Genomic DNA, 19,688 nt, shown 5'->3' on the forward strand with positions numbered 1-19,688 from the left:
CCCACTAGGAACCATGTATATATCTGCACCAAAATACATAGCAATCCAATGGTTATTTAGATAATTCAGTTTGGACCAAGTGGTGGACTGACAGACTGACATTTATATTCCTAGAGCCACGCTAGTATCAAGTTATCCCTTCTGCATATGTCAGGGCTTAAATTCAAGGTTGGAAACACTCTAACCTAATACTGTAGGTTTTCACAGACTGCATCAATGAAATCATATGCAGCTGAATGAAGATACATTTCAAAGCTCTGTAGGTGTACATTAATCCCAACCACGCCCCACCAATTATTATATTTTAGAGTATAAGAGTAAGAAAATATTTTTGAATTATTAATATTAAATAGCTGGAAAGTGACTTACGTAGGTACAGTGCATGCTTTATAGAAAGCTTTGCGTCGATGGGTTGGTGACTCAAACACATTATCATCCTTTCAGTTGCCAGCTCTTTTGAGGTTCATTTTTATAGAAGTTAAACTCTTTACATTATTCACTCTTCCACATCTCCTTACCAGCGTCTCTAAAAAATAAAAAATAAAATAAAACGATTAACAAAGACTGCCTCAAGGCCCCCCGTACCAACTTATTGGTATCCACATTTCACAGCAGTCCACGATGGTCCTCTTTTTGCAGATCTGTTGTGATTAAACAAAAGCAAGTGAGCAGAATGGGCAGTTATAAAGCTGCTGGCGTGTTGGAGGAGCATGACTTCACTCGTTGAGTGGATCAATAGCACTTAACATCTGATGTGCTCTTGGTTAGCTTCACAAATCAACACCTGTCTATTGCATTCTATATCTTATTGCACTCGAAGCAGTACAGTGCACGCTCCAGGACTGCGCTTTTAATTTGAAAATGTTGCTTGACAGAAACCTTAGACGAATGGTGAATTTCTTGACACGGCCCTTTATAATGAGCCTGATTCCATGACAGTATTAAACTGGAGCACATTTGAAATGCAGTAGAGCTACTATATTTAAGACAAGGCAAGGCAACTGTATTATTGCACATTTCAGCTACAAGGTAATTCAAAGTGCTTTACATGAAAAAATTATAAAGCAATTCAAATCAATTAAAACATTCTTTAAAGAGAATAGAAAATAAAAGCAAGCTAAAAACAGAATACGATGAGCTAAGATAGAATAAGAATAAGTTACAGTGCAGTTTAAGAAATAAATAATGACTTCATTTAATAAAAGGCAGCGTCTAACAGAAAAGTTTTTTTTTTCTTTTACTCCACTGCATTTATTCCACATACTGGTTACTTTACAGATTCAGGTTTTTCATACAAAACAGGTTTAATAAAACCTGATGCAGGTTAAAGCACCAAACAGAGTATAAATAGTAGTTTCACCTTCACCAGCTACACCCTCAAAATACTTTTACTTAAGTGACATTTTTTGAAACATTTTGACATGTCAGTATTGCTTTTATTTCCCTGAAATATCTAAATACCCCGTGACCATTAGCAGTAAAACAAAGCTGTGTTTGCATAACATTAACACAAGCTGTCTATTTATGCAACATCTGCACCACCACCATGTTTCTATTCCCATTTTGCAGATAACCTGTTTTCACTTCAACATGGCATGCAATTATCTGTGTCAAATCATTAAAAGTTCATTCTCCTGTTTGTGAAAGGCAGAATTACCATCATTTTTCAAACCGCACTGGGAGAGACATGTAATGGATTATTTTGAGAGTGGTGGCTACAAAATTGCTAAATGTATGTTGTGGTAATCTCAGGCTGTCAAGAGAGTCTCTAATTTGTGTTTAATGTGACAGATGCACTTTGATTGCATATTGAAGTAATTCAGCATTTGGTTTCTTTATCTGCTGGCAAGTATTCTTAGATTGTTGTGTTTATCAAGTATGTGGTCCAGATAAGATAAATCAAGGAGAGTACTGTTTGCAAATCAGTAAATCATTTTTATTATTTTGTGAACATCCGATACTTTTCAGTATATCCAACACACATACGTACAGTATACAGACCATTATCAATAATGTTTTTTATTTTTATTTTTTTTACAACTCATCATTTAAAAGATCAATGAAATGTCAGAAAACAGAGAATGGCCATCACAATCTGTCAGACCTCAAAGTGACATCCTTAAAAAATGATTTTCTTTTATTTTTATTTTTAATTTAATTTACAGTGAAGATAAAACAGTAGCAAATCTTCACATTGGAGAATTTTGGCGATTCATTTTCTAATCAATTAATTGACTAATTGTTTTAGCATTATTACAGATTATTCATTTGTTTCTACAGTACATCATGTGTATAAATGGTCACTGATGTTTTAAAAAAACTTGAAACCAGTAAACCATTCCAGTTTTGGTGGGGTTTTTTTCACCTGGATTTTCACATTGCATTGTCCTCTTTGATTTGACAATGTTATTTATATTCCTCACTTAATGCAAAAAAAGTAATGATCATCAAAGGAAAACGGTTGATTGTTATTAACAGACATTATGGAGATACAGTACTCCAACAGGTCCACACACTCATTTGGCCAGTGTGTAATCCCTCGGCTCTGGCATCTTAATGATAAAACAATTCAGTGGGAAAATCTGACTGGCTCTCGTAAAGCGACTTTACTGTATGTCCAGATGAGATTATAACAACCTCATTTAACAGATAACCAGCATCATGACAATAACAACAACAACAACAACTAGTCCTGCATATACAAACAACACAATACTTTGTTATTTTGCAACATGCTGTGCAACATGTGGCTAATGTAACAGTATAGGGCTGAAACGATTACTCAAGAAACTGGAGTTATTCAAAATAATAAAAATCCTCTATTCAAATACTTTGCTCTATCAGCAGGACATCAATAGTTTGTGACTTTCAAAATCATTACATCTTTATCTTTTATTTACAGCTTTGTCATGTCAAATTATGATTTGGCAACACTATAGTTTGGTTTAGGTAGAGATGATGGTTAAGGTTAAAATAATCACTTGCTGACACTTCTGATGCTATTCTTGTTGGCAGAACAGTATCCAAAAAAACAACATGCACACAACACAACTCTGCTCAATTAGAACAGTTGCTCTCTTTACCAGACATATTCGCTGCATTTTAACTTGGAAAGCTGGTTTGGCTGATTTTAATTAGAGAACATGGCATTATGTGCCAGTCAGGTTCCAGTGTTGTGACAGATCCATTCTAATAGCTCATCCAGAGCTACATTAGAAGAACTGAATAAAAATAATAACGATAACAATTTAATAGTTTCTGTATGCTGTTAACACCAGGGCGCTGATTTGTTTTCTATTGCAGGTTGTGTTGTGAGGGTCATCTTGGGACATGCTGTCCTGTATCCCATGTAGGTCAAAGAGTATTTTGTGAAGACAGTAATAGTTATTTCAACCTGCTAAAGGTGTCATCAATAAACAGTTCTGATATGAGGCACTTCAAGAAGCACAAACAAGTGCTATAAAATATTTTTAAATGCTATGTCACCCATCTTTGGTCTGTTGGCAGGCAAGAGTAGCTTTAAAGTATCGAAATAAATGGCAAGCTCGTAAAGATTTCTTTCTGTAACCGTGTGTGTGTGTGTGTGTGTGTGTGTGTGTGTGTGTGTGTGTGTGTGTGTGTGTGTGTGTGTGTGTGTTCAGTTGGAGATCTACAGCTGTCTGTGTGACAGGCGACACACAGTTCTGGCATTGATGGATGGGGGAAACCAAATGACACACCGGATTTCCACAGATAAAAACATTTCAGCGCTCTGCTATTGTGTGATCTCTCTCCAAGTCCCTCGCCCTGTCTCTTTTTTTATTTCACAAATCCAGAAAACAGAACAGGAGCTCAGCCGGTTTATTTGACATGAGTGATGATCAAGGGGGCTGAATTTTTGTCACCGTCATTAGCACAGGGGCTGAAGAACGGAAAGAGCTTCTCTGTGAAATGACATCCAGTGAAGGAGAAGAGGCAAGCCCTGGCGTCCACGTCATAGAAGGAAACTTGACCCCCCTCGTAATCAACAAACACCCCAACCTTTTGAGGCATCTCCCTCACATTAAGATTAATGGCAGGGCCGGCATTTGCTGTTAACTCACTTCCGTTTCTCAGCCATATAGTCCAGTAGCCATTCTTGGGGCTTAATCTTATATCCCCCTTCCTGTTGATGGACTGGTTTGCAACTCCTAAATCCCAGTTCGTCTTGTCTTTAACCTGGACCTCATAGTAGAATTTTCCCAAGGAGAAACCCTCCTTTGCAAGAACATTAAGGACATGTTCAAACCTCTCTGGTTTGTTTGGGAGATTCCTCTTTCTGTCTCCATGCGTGATTCGTTTCCCATCCGAAGAAATATTGAGAAGAGGGTTTGCTGTGTCAGGATCTAGTGTCACATCCACAGCATGTCGCTTCATTTCTTTCAAGTCGGGATCACAAAGCATCTGTACTTCTCTCCTCACTGTTGTCTCCAGCATGGCCATGGCTCCTTGCACAGTAAACTCATCATTGGTAAGAGTCAAATCAGACCAGTCCTTAACCTGGGGCGAAGCGATGGTAATTGACAGGACATTCTCAAGGAACAACAAGGCATCGTCGGTAAGTGAGACCTGATTAAGCTGCGAGCTTTTTTGCTTTATTTGCAAAATTTCTCCCTCCAGTTCTTTAATGAAGCCTTTTGTTTCTGTTTCAATTTTTTTCTGCTTCGTCTCAATTACCTCGGTCAGCTCAGCTTGGCTTCTCTTAATGTAGTCCACCACAGAAGTCATCACACTCATGTTGTATGACAGCGCCTTTGCTGCATTATTCCTGCTAGCCTCCACTGAGTTTTGGATCTCATGAATTTTCTGCTGACGTGCCTGGATCATCTGATCCATGCTTTTCTTCTCCATTCCCAGCTGGGTCTTTCTCATTTGTGCCTCCTCCTCCAGACTCACCATCTTATGGGTTTTATGGTCACTGTTTTTACAGGACTGACATACAAACATTTCGTCCACCTTGCAAAACAGCTCAAAAGGCTCGTCGTGCGCCTTGCACATCCTGCTCTCTAGGTTCTCAACCGGTTGGATTAGCTTGTGTTTTTTCATGGCGGGAATTCTCTGATGAGGCTCCAGATGTGTGTCACAGAAAGACAAGAAACACACTAAGCAGGACTTGAGGGCTGTGAGCTTTGCCCCTGTGCATATATCACAGAGCACGTTTCCATTTCCTGCTTTTGCAGGGGGACCACAAGATCTTTCTTCAATCGATTTCTTAACCTTTGCAGCCATCCCAGCAATGAAAGTGTTAACCCGAAGCATTGGCCTGCTGTAGAAGTTCTCATTACACAGTGGACATTGCATTACAGTATCGTTAGTGTCCCAGTAGTTTGTGATGCAGTCAAGACAGAAGTTGTGCCCACAGGGAATCGAGACCGGTTTAGTGAACACATCCAGACAGATGGAACAAAGAAAATTGTCCTCAGCAATTAGACTACTAGCAGCAGCAGAAGCCATGTCTAGAAAATATAAGGTAAAATATTGAAAAAAGTTAGACATTAATAGATCTGCATTGGTTGTTTTTTTACTGCTCTGTTTGAAATTACTGAAATAAACTAGTTAAAACTAAAGACCAGACTGCAAACATGACAAATTGCAACTTTACCTGGAGTATGTAGGTCTAAATCTTTTTAGATCTGTAAAGGAAAGTAAAAACATACGGCCCTTTTCCTCCTTTTAGTTTCTCTTTCAGCAGTGATGTCAGAGTGCTAGTCTCCACCCATTTCCTTATCTAACTGGAACAAGTTAACCCATTACAGGCTGCAATTCACTACTGACCCAGGTCGAGAGCTTTTTTTGTCTTCTTGATCCATTAGAGCTTAGTTAGAGGTATAAAATGTGTCCCCAATCTTGACTTCAAAGGCTTGTATACAGCTATATGAGCAGTGGTTCTCTCAGGGTGCATTATTCATATTATTCTATGCACTTTCTTACTTTCTTGTTGATGTATTTACAATGTTAGTGCTTCAAAACTCCCTTTCATGTACAGTATTATGCACAAATGAGATAAAAGCTGTGAGAAAGCACAACATGCTAAATTCTAAATTGGTTTGTGAGTATGCATGTGTGTGCATTTGCACCACATGAGAGTGCTTGGTGAAGGCATCTGCATTAAGAACTGTAAATGCTCTCGTCCTGTACATTCTTCTCTGAGGAAACAAGGCTTTAAACACAATGGCTTCGCTGCCTCCTTGAAGGGCTTTGTCACAACTGAAATAATCGGTGTAGTATCTGTGCATTTGCAGCATTCATGTATGATTGAATGTATTTCTATTGCTGCATATGGGTTTATCCACAAACTGCGCTTTGCAGGAATGCAGGTGTGAGCATGTGAAAATGGGCTGATGGTTGGAAAAAAAAGATGAGTGATACATTGTACTTAAGCTTTCAGTGACACAAATTAATTAGCCTTCATGCAGATTGGTCTGTCAGTTACACTGGTTATGTGTCTGTTTAAATATGTGTATGTGGGCGTATGCTGTACGCATCATTTCTCAGTGTTTTAGTGCTCCATTATTAAACATGTCGTGTATTTGCAGGAGTCTTTACTGTTGAAATGCGAATAGCTTGTACAGCCTACGCCAGGCGTTAATGAATTCACTGACTGGCAGTATCAAGACAGACTTTGAAAATCCAATCATACAACACTTATTTATATATTTATATATATATATATATATTTGCTCAGTATTTTTGAATTATGTATATATACAGTTTATGTGCTCAGGAAATGTGACTGATCTGAAAATGACAGGCCACCGCTGATCAGAGCTCTCTTGAGCCACATCTTATCCAAGCCTCACCTCAATGTCTTGTCTGCCATAAAACATTCAAACGACATTTGGATCGGATGGGGATTCCCTTTGATCCTGGACTGTGTGGAACTCCAGGACCCGAGCCTTTCTTCTCCTCCGCATGATCCACTGGTTCATGGAAAGTTGAGAGGGAGTCGGGGCTTTTCTCCTCCCATGATTTTACTTCTTCTCACTCCTTCCTTCATTCAACCAGAGCTTTCTCCCTCTTCATCTCTGTTCTGTGGCCTGTCGGCTCCCACTTGTAGCTTGCTTCTCTCACCTTGAATACATGAATAAGAGATTAGAGGAGCTCAAAATGCCAGAGACACAGACCTTCCTCTATTAAAATTGAATGCCTCCCGCTAGGTGTCTGCTCAGTTTTAAACTGAGTGTGAGTCTACAGTAAAGCCTGGTCTGGTGGTGGACTACAGGCTAAACTGTGTCATTGGATAACATCACCATCATTGACAAAATAACATTATTATTATTATTATTATTATTATTATTATTATTATTATAATAATAACTATTATTATTATAAGCTATTGGGCTAAAAGTATGTGTGTACACCTTGTCTACCTGCTGAGGTTCTCATCTCGATTAAAGCTGCCCCGTTAAAGTTAAGTTCACATTCACTGTTACACACCATAACCATGTATCCTTGAGGTCCATCAAACATTTGTAGTGCATTTCCATCCTAATCTAACATTTACAGTTGGATTTTAAATTTTTTTAACATTCATGTTTACTTGCTAGCAGACTTCTTCTCCCCTGCCTTTGCTCTTGCATTACTCCATATCTTAGTGTGTTACGGCTACCCGTTAATCATTGGAATTGTGTGAATCCATAAGTAGGACTTGGTATCAACTCACCCACGTGCGCATGCATGCATTAGCACATGAGATAAACAAAACAAAGACCCACTTGTAGAAAAACAGCTCCATAGGTCCAAAACTCCACATGGAACCTTTAAGGAAAATCCTAAATGGATTTTAAAATGCTCATTTTATGCTTTTGGGCTTTTTCCCTTTCCTTTATTGTATTATATATCTTTTTTGTACACGTTATAGGTTTACAAAGTGAAAAAGCCCAAAGTCCACTCCAAAGGGACTTACCATCTCCAACAGAAAACTCTGTTCACAAACTGCTCCAAACAGCTCTATTGTAGTCCAGCCTTTAATTCCGTGACGAACGAGTGTCACTTTGTAACACAAGTTATAATGCTCGCCTAGCTGCTAGCGTGGCACGCCCTCATACTCTGCAACTGACTAGCTAGCAGTGCTTACCTAGGTACTGTACATGTGCGACTCCCAACCAAGATGGAACATGAGCATAATATGAGCACTTTAATACAATACTCACATGTTGTATGTTCATTAAAAGAGTTATTGATTTCTGTAATCATTCCTCTTTTCCACTCTGCCTGTGAAGTGATAACTTTGCAGAGCGACTACACTGTAACAAAAACTTGGTCCTATGCAAAAGTCCAATCAGAAGTTCTGTTGAAGCCAATATAAGACCTCAGCAGTCAGTCAAATTTCAAGTTGGTCACTACATCATGTGTTGGTTTATAACCAGTCTTTTGTTACAGGGCAACAAATTTCCATGTGACACATCCCTCTGCCAAAGCTTAGCTAGGCAACACTGGCAGTGGAATCACAAAGACCGACTTTTGTCCTAAGATGTCTGTAAGTTTGGTATGAGTATCCACTCAATTTGGCAGACTCGGGCTGCTAAAACTTTGTATTAGTTTTTGCCAAAATTCAGATTACATTTTTGCACGAAAAAAGACTCTTTTATCTCCCATTTTTTACAGTGTAGTTGTGCAGCAATGGTATCGCTACATGGCCAGTGACAGGAGGAATGATTACAGCATTCAATAACTCTTTCAATGTACACATGGCAAGTTTTATATTACGGTATTCTAGTCCAAAACTCAAGGTATTCAGTTTACTAAAGTTTAAGTCAAGGAAAAGCACATAAAGGTTTCTTACAATCAAAATAGCATAGATCATTTTTTTCATTTGACTAATAGACTAATAGATAACATATGGTGCATTGACTTTGTGGCAACAGTATTGGACAAACCCTTTCCTGTATCAACAATGACCACACGCCTGGGTACTAGGTAAGGTCCATAAAGAAATATTTTCGTTCGTTGACTGGCCCCTGCATAAATGTATACATTTGTTTAGTTGTTGTTCTGGTTAATATCCTAGCTATTGGCAATAGTTAAATGGAGAAAATAAAATATCACAATATTTTTGACCAAATACCTCGATGTTGATATTGCGTCGATATTGTAAGGTCAGCAATATTTAGCAAAATATTTACACAATGAGAGTTTTGCTAAATAATAATCGGAAATGTGAACTGTATATAATGACTAGGTAGATAAAGGAAAATAATAGAACAGCTAGAACAATTTTGCAGCCTTTAAACCCAGGAAAAGACAACACATGTCAAATTACGATATCATGATATCCAAAATGTAAGACGATATCTAGCCTCATATATCGATATAGATAGAATATTGATATGTTACCCAGCTCTAGCAATAGCGCTGCCATGTGTGGAAGCATTGCAACTGCGTAGATGAACTTCATTTTTTGAGTGACAGCCCTAATTGGCAACATTTGTGTGTTTGAATCCAAAAGCAATGGATCTCACATTAAAATTCATAGTCGTAATAACATCACTGGTAATCTAGCTGAAGAAACACACACAAACATCGAAGGGAGAAATATAAGCTGCCAGATTTTGTCTGTGGGCTGTGTGTATGGCAGCCATGCTCTACAGTGTTGTGAGGGAGAAAGAGGAGACACGCTCACCTCCATCATTCTAGTTTGTTTACTACTTGGTCAGTGCAGAGGGTTGTGTTATTGCCAACCCCCAGACACAACAGTTCTGGAGGGAAGATAAATAATTAGTCATGAGATGAGTTTCTCCCTTCATCCATCAGCCCAGGGAACATAGGAGAACTGAAGCCAAATCAGAGTCCTCTCCCTCCAGTGTTTCTGTTCCCCAGACACTCAGCTTTAGATTCCCACCTTGATAGGACGACTTTGAAACGCTCAAAAGCTTGCGAGGACGACTTCATCTTTGTCAGGGTGTTGGCGGATTAAAAGCATTTCTTTTTTTCGCGGCTCTTGTTAAAAACAGTGCTTTTATCATTGTAAAGAGGGAGCAGAGATACTACTTCACCTCTTCATCGAAATTGTCTAGCAAAGTAGAAACACTGAATCTAAGTTGCAAGTCAATTCAAAGCACATTCATCATGCCATTCAAATCTTCAACTGTAACACTACATCTTATCTCTACCCTGATTGTTTCTCCTCTTCTCTAGTAATTCGGCAGTGTGTGGAAGAAGATTCTTAGGCTTTGTGAAGTCAAATAAAGAATGAGTAAATGTGGGACACTAGCAGTTGAGAAGTTATTTAAAGTTCCTTAAGTGACACATTAAAACTAAATAGAAAATGAATACTGTATTTCCAGCTGATAGAAACCCCATGAGAAAACTCTTTAAGAGCTGAATGTTTTGTGAATTGTATCAGTGCCACTCAGCTGCTATAGAAATCAAACTGGACATTTTCTTGAACCCTGAGTGGTGCCTGGAGATTTAAAGCATCCAAAAGCTTATTTCCAAATGTAAAGGCTGTTGAGCTATTTTATCTACGCTCTTATTCATTAGGCGTTCGACTGTTGGATTTACACCACTATCTGAGATGGCCTCCAAACAACAGAGGAGTTAGTTTGTCTGATAGGCTGCTTCAACTGTTTGAATTATTCATTTGTGTTATTTGCCAGACTCAGTTTCTGTGACTGAAAATGTAACAGGGATTGAATGATTGAGGATTCCATAAGGTGAAATATTTCTGCTGTTACAGAGGTCAAAAACTCCCGTTAGTTTGCTGCTTGTGGAGCCTTGGACAGCTAAAAACAACAGATTTTTATTCAATTGTAGAGCATTTGAAATGCATATTACAGGCTGTAAATAATGTGAATGTTGCCTTCTGTGATGGTAGCACTTGTTTAACACACCTGGAGGACATATAGATGTTTAGGAAACTATAAGATTTTCATCAAACCAAACCCTGTTTTTGATACTATTTGCCTTCACAGGATTGAGGAATTAACAGAAAATAAAGCATGTCCAGCATCACTTTTTTATTTTTATATATGTAATTGATAACAATGTCAGAGACCAGAGTAAATATTTAATTTTCCAGTAAAATTTTGCTTCTCTGTTGCATTCTCATCCAGGGACGGACTGGGGCTAAAAAACACCCCTGGACTTTCTCCCAAATAGGCCCATCATTTAGCCATTTGCCCGTGGCAGTCCACGACAGACACTAGCCAGGATGTCCTGATACTATGCCACAATACTGTAGCCTTGTAGCCTATCAGACAAGGTATTCACAGCAAGTAACATCTCAAAACCAATGATGATAATTGGGATTGTGTTTATTAATAAAGCCTCAGTCTTCAAATAAAAACTAAAAATGTACAATGCCATTACATCTTCATTGAAAATAAAATACAAATAATAAAATGTCACTGGCTACAGAAACCCCAAATTACACAAACTTGTAATTATAAAACAGTACAGAGTATTACTGACAACACCTTCAGAGATAAAATAGGCTACTTGCTGTACCTGAACATGGGGATTAGATGTATTGTAGGCCTATACCAAAACTACACTGAGAGTGTTAGTTACTATATACTATAACTATTCAAATATAAATGTATATAACATGTGTTGCTTTGTGTTAAAGAATTAGCATTGAATAACCTATTTAATATTTTCTCAATGTCATATTACACTTTTGATCAATTTAGTTTGTGAAGCTTTCACAAACAAACCCCAGGTCTTTGCCAGTTCCACAATAGTAAACGCAAATATGAAAGACAAGGAAAAACTGTACTCTGATGAAAGACAGACAGAAAGTGCAAGCTATGATTTTTAGGTTAAACTTTTGGTTAAATTTGGTGAATTATTTAGTCCCCTTCCCTGTTTGTTGGCACGTTTAGAGTGGTACCAATGCATTCCTGATGTGTTCCTGTTTAATTTAATACCATAGTCATCATCCTAGCAGCAAAAGTGAGCTCACTACAACCTCTCATATACAACCAAGTGAAATCGCGGTCAACCCGCGATTCATTTATAACGCGTTTTAATGTTTCAAATTTACCTAACAGAAATTATTAACTACGTTAAGTTTGACAGCACTAAATGGCACGATAATTTTCATAATCATGATGCACGCTCATGTTGAGCTGACTATGCAATTCGCTAAGATAGGGATAAAGGCAGCCTATAATGTTTCCAGCTCCTGGCACTTACCAGTTTTGCTGATGTGTGTGAAATTAACTCACGTCTAACGATGTAGGCCGACTCTTCCTCTTCAGTTATATGTTTACTAGACCTGTTCGAGTTGTGATTCACTCGGATCTTTAACCCGAGTCTTTAAATTGACTCACGAATCACGAGTCTCTAGCATCATTAACCCGGTTCAGTTGAGTCCTACTACAATTCAATCTAAAATGATAACAGCGGCACACACAAACCTCTTGCAACATTAGCTTCTACTATTCCTAGCCATCTTAGCTGCAAAAAGCTTTATAACTTACAATTTCGTAGTTAACAGCAACTCTACAAGTCAACTCAAGCGCCTGAGTGAGCAGAGAGACAGTCCTGACCATTGACATATATATAATGGACCAACAGATCCCGTTGCTCTGGACGGAGACCAGTGAAGGCTATTAGAAGCACTTTTCCGGTGATGGCCAGCTTTACTGCGCAGCCTCCAACTGAGAGAGACCGCGTAAATGTGACGTGAGCAACGTGTCTGAAAGTTGTAAGTGTTCTGGTAGCTGTGCCAAGAGAAATCTCAATCATTCCCAATCTTACAGAGACGGAGAGCGTAGGTATATGTAAGGAGATAACATAAGCACATGCTAATTATTGCTAACTAACATGCTAGTTAACATTAGTAATTAAACCTAAACAGCTAATGTAAGTCGAAACTGCCTGCGAGCTTCTCCTGTACTATACGGTAATTCCTCTACTGTGCGACAGTAAGTCACTTGGTTATGACACAATCGTTAGCCTATTTTTACAAAAACGTCTGCTACGGAGCCATAACTTCAGATACAAGGTAATGGAGCCTTTTATACGTTGTTGTGTTTCTTTAGAACTAAACAATGGACAAATCGAGTCTTTAAACGCTTCAGATGTAAAGTTATTCTCAGTCAAGTGACGTAAAAAAAAAATGGCGGTCAGCGGAATGCTAACAGGAGGTGATGGCCAGTTAGCAACAAAATGGCGCCATGATGGCTCGAGTTCTGAAGCGAAGCTTACCCCCTTGGTCCTGACCCGCAGACTCAGAGCCGGAAGCTCGCAGACCGTGGGATTCACTCGAGAACTCACGAGCCCTCGATGACTCGTGAGTTGTTGATGACTCATGAGTTGTTGATGACTCGTGAGTTCTCGCGGGAGTCAGTAAATCCCGCGAATCAACTGAATCAGCCGGCTACGTTGTCATGAGTGGATCTGATTCAGACGAGCGAGCAGCGAGCGGGTGCAGCTTCTCCTCGAGCTCAGGGTAATGCAAATCAACAACAAAAGCCATTCTTTCACTTTTGAAACAACATACAATGTTCTGCACGTAGCCTAGCTAGGCCTACTGTAGGTTTGGTGGATAAATGTAGTATGCTAAATGCAATTAGGTTGAGCAGACAGTCCGAAACATTACAAGCTCGACTCAGCTCGGCTCGCAGACAACTCATGAGTTGTCGACAACTCACGAGCCCTCGATGACTCATGAGTTGTTGATGACTCGTGAGTTCTCGCGGGAGTCAGTAAATCCCGCGAATCAACTGAATCAGCCGGCTACGTTGTCATGAGTGGATCTGATTCAGATGAGCGAGCAGCGAGCGAGTGCAGCTTCTCCTCGAGCTCAGGGTAATGCAAATCAACAACAAAAGCCATTCTTTCACTTCTGAAATAACATACAATGTTCTGCACGTAGCCTAGCTAGGCCTACTGTAGGTTTGGTGTATAAATGTAGTATATTAAAATGCAATTAGGTCGAGCAGACAGTCCGAAACATTATAAGCTCGCCTCGCCGACAACTCATGTTTTTTTTTTTTTACTTCACAAAACTTTATTATTCAAATACAGATGCACATACACATTTAAAACATTAAATGCATACAGTGCATACATGAAAAAGGGGCGCATGGAATTTACATTAAAGAGATTTTAAGTCATTGTAAATGTTCAGAGTCCAGATGGCTTTCTTATTTGTCAGTCCTATTAAAGTTAAAAAATATAATTCCATGTCATTTTTAAATGAATATTCGGTTTTCTTTCAGACCATTTATATTTATGGATATTTTTTTCAAATAAAATTAAAAGATTCTAAATGAAAACATGGCATTTTATCCACATCAAAAGCTCACCTTGGATGTAGCATGACTCAAGTGATTCAAGTGACTCGCACAACCCGGATCAGTTTAGTGAGTGACTCAGAATAACCTGAATCCTAAAAAGGAATCGAGTTTGCCAGGCCTAATGTTTACACGTAGCATATAAGTGATTGTATTTGCGCCCCCTGCTGTTGGGTGTTAATATCGCTTTAATAGACTTTTTTTTTTTGTGCCGACAGCCGTCAGTTGGACGGCCGTTCTGGACTTTTCCAGAACGCACAGATTGTCAGTCCGTCCCTGTTCTCATCTCTTGTATGCTTTTACCCTGGCGAGCTACTACTTGATCTCCCATTTCAAACCGGTTCTCCTTCCCTCAATTTGCAGCAACCACCTCTTTTTTTGAGTCACTCACCCCAACTTCAGCCACATTTAATGACTCTGAGCTGCAGCCTTTGCTTGGCTGTCACACAGGGGCTTTTAACAAGGTCCTGCAGTCCTGCTGCTCTTTCCTCCTCATTCTATCATGCTGAAGCCACTTTGCCCTCTTTCCTCCTGTAATTTAGCTTTTCTCTGAGGTTAAAATGTACAGGTGCTGCCAAACTAGGGGTAGAAACGGTAAGTGGTTAGTGCCTCGTTGCCTTTTATTAAACAGGAGCCTGCACGTTTCTCAGCCACCTACCAGGCATTGGTAAAGACAGATTTTTCCGATTTGTTATTGGCTTAACGTCCAGACATGCATGAATGAGAATCTTATATTTTAGTTCATTCCTGAATAAAAAAAAAAGTGTATGTCTCTCAAGTAGCATGTGTGTGCTTTACAATACACATCATTAAAATGATCTGCAACAATGTTGATAAGTAATTAATCCTTTCATAATTTTGTCATTTTTCAAGTAAAAATTACAAAAATGCACAGGCTCCAGCTTCTGAAATGTGAATTTGTTTTTGATTTTCATGTTTTGATACGTCCATGATAGTGAACGGAATCTCCTTTCCAAATTTTTTTGGACATTGTCGACTTGCTTCCTGGGAAATTGCATTTTCTAACCATTTGTATTATATTTTATAGATGAAACAATCAATTAATTAAGATAATAACCAGCGTAATCATCGACAACAGTCCTAGCATAGTATAGCCTTTATGGATGGATGAGTGGAATATTTTAAACTGAGGTATGTCTCAGTTAATACGGGCTGGAATGAGTACATGTGTTTATAGATGAATGGAGATCTGATGTCCTTGGGCTTGTATTTGTATTCATAACGAACAAGGAAATTAAAGCCAACTAAATCACCTCAGGCTCCGTGCATTTCAATTATAGACAGTATAAAAGAGTTATCGATCCATAGCAGAGGAGACACACAGAGAGGCAGAGCGATTTTTAAATACTCATCAGTCGTCACGCTCCTATAAGGTTTGGTAAATCCGTTCTTTAATAGATTTTTAGGAGGAGGCAAATGCCGGCGAGCTTCAGCAGACAAGTTAAACAGTTCAAAGTAGTGGTGTGCTAGTCTGAAATGAATTCCGTTGTGTATTCCCCTGTACGGTTTCTCTAGTAATCTATATCGCACTACAGTGTTCTCCAAGAAAGCCCCAGTGGGTTCTGGCGTTCCATCATCTTTAAGCTCCAGTAAAAAGCAGGGAGGGGCGGCTGCTCAGGTTCATTCATTGTTCCACCTGACCATGATTAATGTGAGAATGGCCCGGTTCATACCTAAACCACAGATCTTCCCCATCTCACTCCTTCCCGCAGCCTTCAGCCCCTCTCTCAAATGGTTTAGCAGTGGGATCCAATATGTTCAGCCAGCTATGCAGCTCCAGAGGTCAACTAACCATCTCCCAGATGTCCTGCGAGACCCTCTAGTTCCATGGATAGACTTCTGAGCGGGTCCACCGAGCACAGGCCCAGGGGCCCAAAGGGTTTCCAACATTTCTTGTTGGAAATGAACAACTACAAAGACACACAAAAGGACTACAAAGAGATGCAAAAAGACAACAAAGAGACACAAAAAGATTACAAAGATGCAAAACAACCACATGCAACACAACCACAAAGAAATGCAAAATGACTAAATGACCACAAACTTTTTGTCCCTCTTTTTTCTTTCTTGTACTGTCTTCCGTCTGTGCCATCTGTCTCCCCTCCGTGTCTCCACAGACGGTGTTTGTGAAATATGGGGGAGATCACAGAGGATTTCTATCTATCTGACCCCGGCGTGCCCTTCATCTCTTCCTCTCACAGCTTGATCTATCACACACAAGTGCTTTTTATTGTCGTTTGACAGCCGGCTCTTGGCCCATGGCTCTACTTGTCTCTCTCTGCCCCTCTCATTATTACTGTGAGCCTCCCTATGTTGGGAACAAGCCAACATATTTGCATATCCTCTTTACATTCTTTTTGTTGTTGTCTGTAAAACCACCACTCAACCTCAAAGCCCTTATTCTTGTGATACAGGAGCTCTATGATCAGGTATGGGTTATTCATAAAAGATATTGTTCAAGACACTACAATCTTCTACCTATTTATTGTCTTAAATGGCTTTCACCAAACAAAATTGCAACACCTTACAAAGGCAGTATTTCGATGCTGCTGTTTTAGAAGACGGATGGATTTAAATCAGACATTCTGCCTCTCCCTTGATGCTTATTTTGGCGGTTTCTGTCACTCTCTCTCCTTGACCCTTCACAACAACAGACATCTACTGTGCTGAGAAAATGTAATCATCTGCTTGACGAACTGTGGCAGAATTAAATTCCTCCAAAAGAAAAGGTGCAGCATCTCCTCCCTTTCACTCTCTCTTGCTCTCTGATCTTTTGCCAAACAAGTGACAATGACAACTTTTATATTTCTTTTTAATGACTTCCTCATCTTGTTCCTACACTGAACATAATGTACGGGTCTCTGGTTTGATTGTTTTAGAGAAAAACTTTTTTGCAACAGAGACAATTGTTATACATTGCTATGCAGAAGCCAGTGATGTTATCTTAATTAGCACTATCTACTAAATGTGAGTTAATTTATTTAGTAAAAATGTATCTCAGAGGATATTTTATTTGGCCCTGGAAACCCTCAATAAGAAGTGTACTAATTATAGTCAACTAATGTACATCGTCCTGCATACAGCAGATAGAAAATGGTCAAAGTGTACAGTCCTCTCTTCTGCTAATCTGTCGGGCAATTTGGCAGTGACAACAAGTCTTGTCTCTTTGAAGTGTCAGTATAAATTCATTATGAGGGCCACAGGGTATTGTAGTGTTGTGATGTTTGTATCAACACAGCAGTCACTTTGTTACCAGCCTTTTAACATTCCCGTGCTACAGCTTATGGGTTTCCTTTCCCCTCAGGTCTTTATATAATAAGGAAGGGTTGTTCATTTAATCTGAGCTCACTACAGCAAATGATTAGACACTTAACTCTTAGGGGCTGGTGTACTGGTACAGGATTGACTGGGGCTTAACATGCAACAAGGCAGACAACTATCTCTTTAAAGTAAATCTCATGAATTGGTGAGATGAGCATATTGTGGCATTGATGACCAACCTTATGTCGTAGAGATTCTTGTTATATACTCTACTAGTCATTTGCAACAGGAAATACATCATCAGAATAATGAGAAAACCTTCTTTGGTTACTCACAGCACTTGGTTAAAGGGGACATATCATACAAAAAATCACCTTTTCATTGCTTGTCCACATACATTTAGGTATCTGAAGTGCCTACCAAACCACAAACTGGGAGATAAGACTACCCAGTCAACCCAGTAAATATTTTTGTGGGCTGCCCAGATCAAAAAACATGGAATTCAACAAGCCATTCATATATGTGTTATATATCACATGCAGGCTCACTAGAATATACCGCTCCCCATCTGAGTATCTCCACCACAGCTTGAGAAATACCTTTGCAAAGGTGCGCCACATTTTTCTTGCAAGCCAGAGCAGACTGGGCTTTTTGAACATTTATTCATAAAACGGTATTGTATCCATATGCAGATACTATAAGTCCTATTAGTAAGTGAAGTAGAACAGAAGAATACTTCGCACATTTGTTTCATGAGACAGGTATGCTGTGTCAGTGCTATAGAAAGGTTTCGAAGCACCCATTAGCATTCTGCTATAGGAAGAAAAAAGCACCGGAAGCAGCGATGGTGCCCTTGCAAAATAAATAGCCATGATAGGGGAAGGGGAGGAGAATGCTAGCCAAAATAGCCAACCAATTGCAAGCTTATTCCCAGTTTACCTCTTGTGAATCTGACTAGGTAGGTAGAAAAGGGATGAATAGGTCAAAAGTTGCCATCAAACTCCTGCACACTGTCTATCTAACATTTCGGTGCTAGACCTACATCAGGCAAAAGTAAAAACTAAGTGAGAAGTTACAGAGTTACAGAAGTTTGTGAATACTCATTTTGTTCCACTTCATTGTATACGCAAACATGAACGTATGTTCAGTGTTGAGGTGAGACTGCTACTTTTATGTTTAGATGAAAGTACTGTTGACACAAATCTGTTATGGCCGGATTGTATTATTTACCTGCTTTACAAAATCTATCTTGTACATTTATTTGACTACATTTCAGCACCATGCACTAGCTCTTCATGTTTTAGCAGTATTAGATGTTACACTTCACATTTATTTGGGATTTACATGAACCTTTACATTGTTATCTACGGAAGATATGTGACAACATTTTTAAAGTTAAAATCGTAGTCTAGACCTACTCTATCTGTAAAGTGTCCTGAGATAATGCCTATTATGATTTGACTATGAAAATTGAATTAAAGGTAAGACTTCAGGGTTCCAAATATTTTGGTTGGAGGGCCAGATTTGTCCCACGGGCCACTGTTTCCCCTTTACTTGCCTCCTCCGTTTTAGAGTTTATTTCAACACTTTACTATTTGCCTATAAAGCACTTCATGGATTGGCTTTCTCTTACCTATTCAACTTTCTAATTCCCTATACCACATCTAGCCACTCATTTCCTCTGACCAGTCACTTCAGGTTGCCCCTCGGGCTCAGCGAAAGCTCAGGCGCGACCCCGCCTTCTCAGTTGCGGGCCGAGTCAATGGAACAAACTGCCTCACCGCATCAGATCTGCCCCCTCTACTTAGTTGTTTAAAGCACAGCTCAAAGCCTACCTCTTTTCACAGACTTTGAAGGTATTTAAATTTCCACCACCAATTGGCCTTCATTGATCTTATTGATCTTATATATATCTCTGCCTGGGTATAGGGGATTAATAGGGCTGGGCATCGTTCAAAATCTTTCGATCCGGTGCCAATTTCGATACCTCAGTTTCGATGCCGGTTCCTAACGATACTTTTTTCGATACCATATGTTTTAAAATCCATTAAATACAAAGCTTTTATTTTCCACCTTAATTGTGACTCAAAACAGTTACACAAATTAAAAAATTCTGGTAAAACTGCTCACTCAGAGTAACAT

The 19,688-nt window shown here is 39.2% G+C and overlaps 2 protein-coding genes across 4 annotated transcripts in view; one reads left to right on the forward strand and one right to left on the reverse strand.

The window, feature by feature from the left end:
- The window catches only part of LOC120566768 (ecto-NOX disulfide-thiol exchanger 2-like), a 224,529-nt gene that overhangs the window by 64,272 nt on the left and 140,569 nt on the right, over positions 1-19,688 (forward strand). The gene's annotated exons all lie outside the window — the stretch shown is intronic.
- LOC120566770 (nuclear factor 7, brain-like) lies at positions 1,962-5,706 on the reverse strand. The gene is made up of 2 exons (XM_039813408.1): positions 5,621-5,706; positions 1,962-5,474 (listed from the first exon to the last, which is right to left on the reverse strand). The coding sequence occupies exon 2, from the start codon at positions 5,470-5,472 to the stop codon at positions 3,841-3,843; it is 1,632 nt and encodes a 543-aa protein (XP_039669342.1). The 5' UTR covers positions 5,473-5,474; positions 5,621-5,706; the 3' UTR covers positions 1,962-3,840.

The sequence above is a fragment of the Perca fluviatilis genome, chromosome 10 (genome assembly GCF_010015445.1).
Source record: "Perca fluviatilis chromosome 10, GENO_Pfluv_1.0, whole genome shotgun sequence".
Lineage (NCBI taxonomy): Eukaryota > Metazoa > Chordata > Actinopteri > Perciformes > Percidae > Perca > Perca fluviatilis.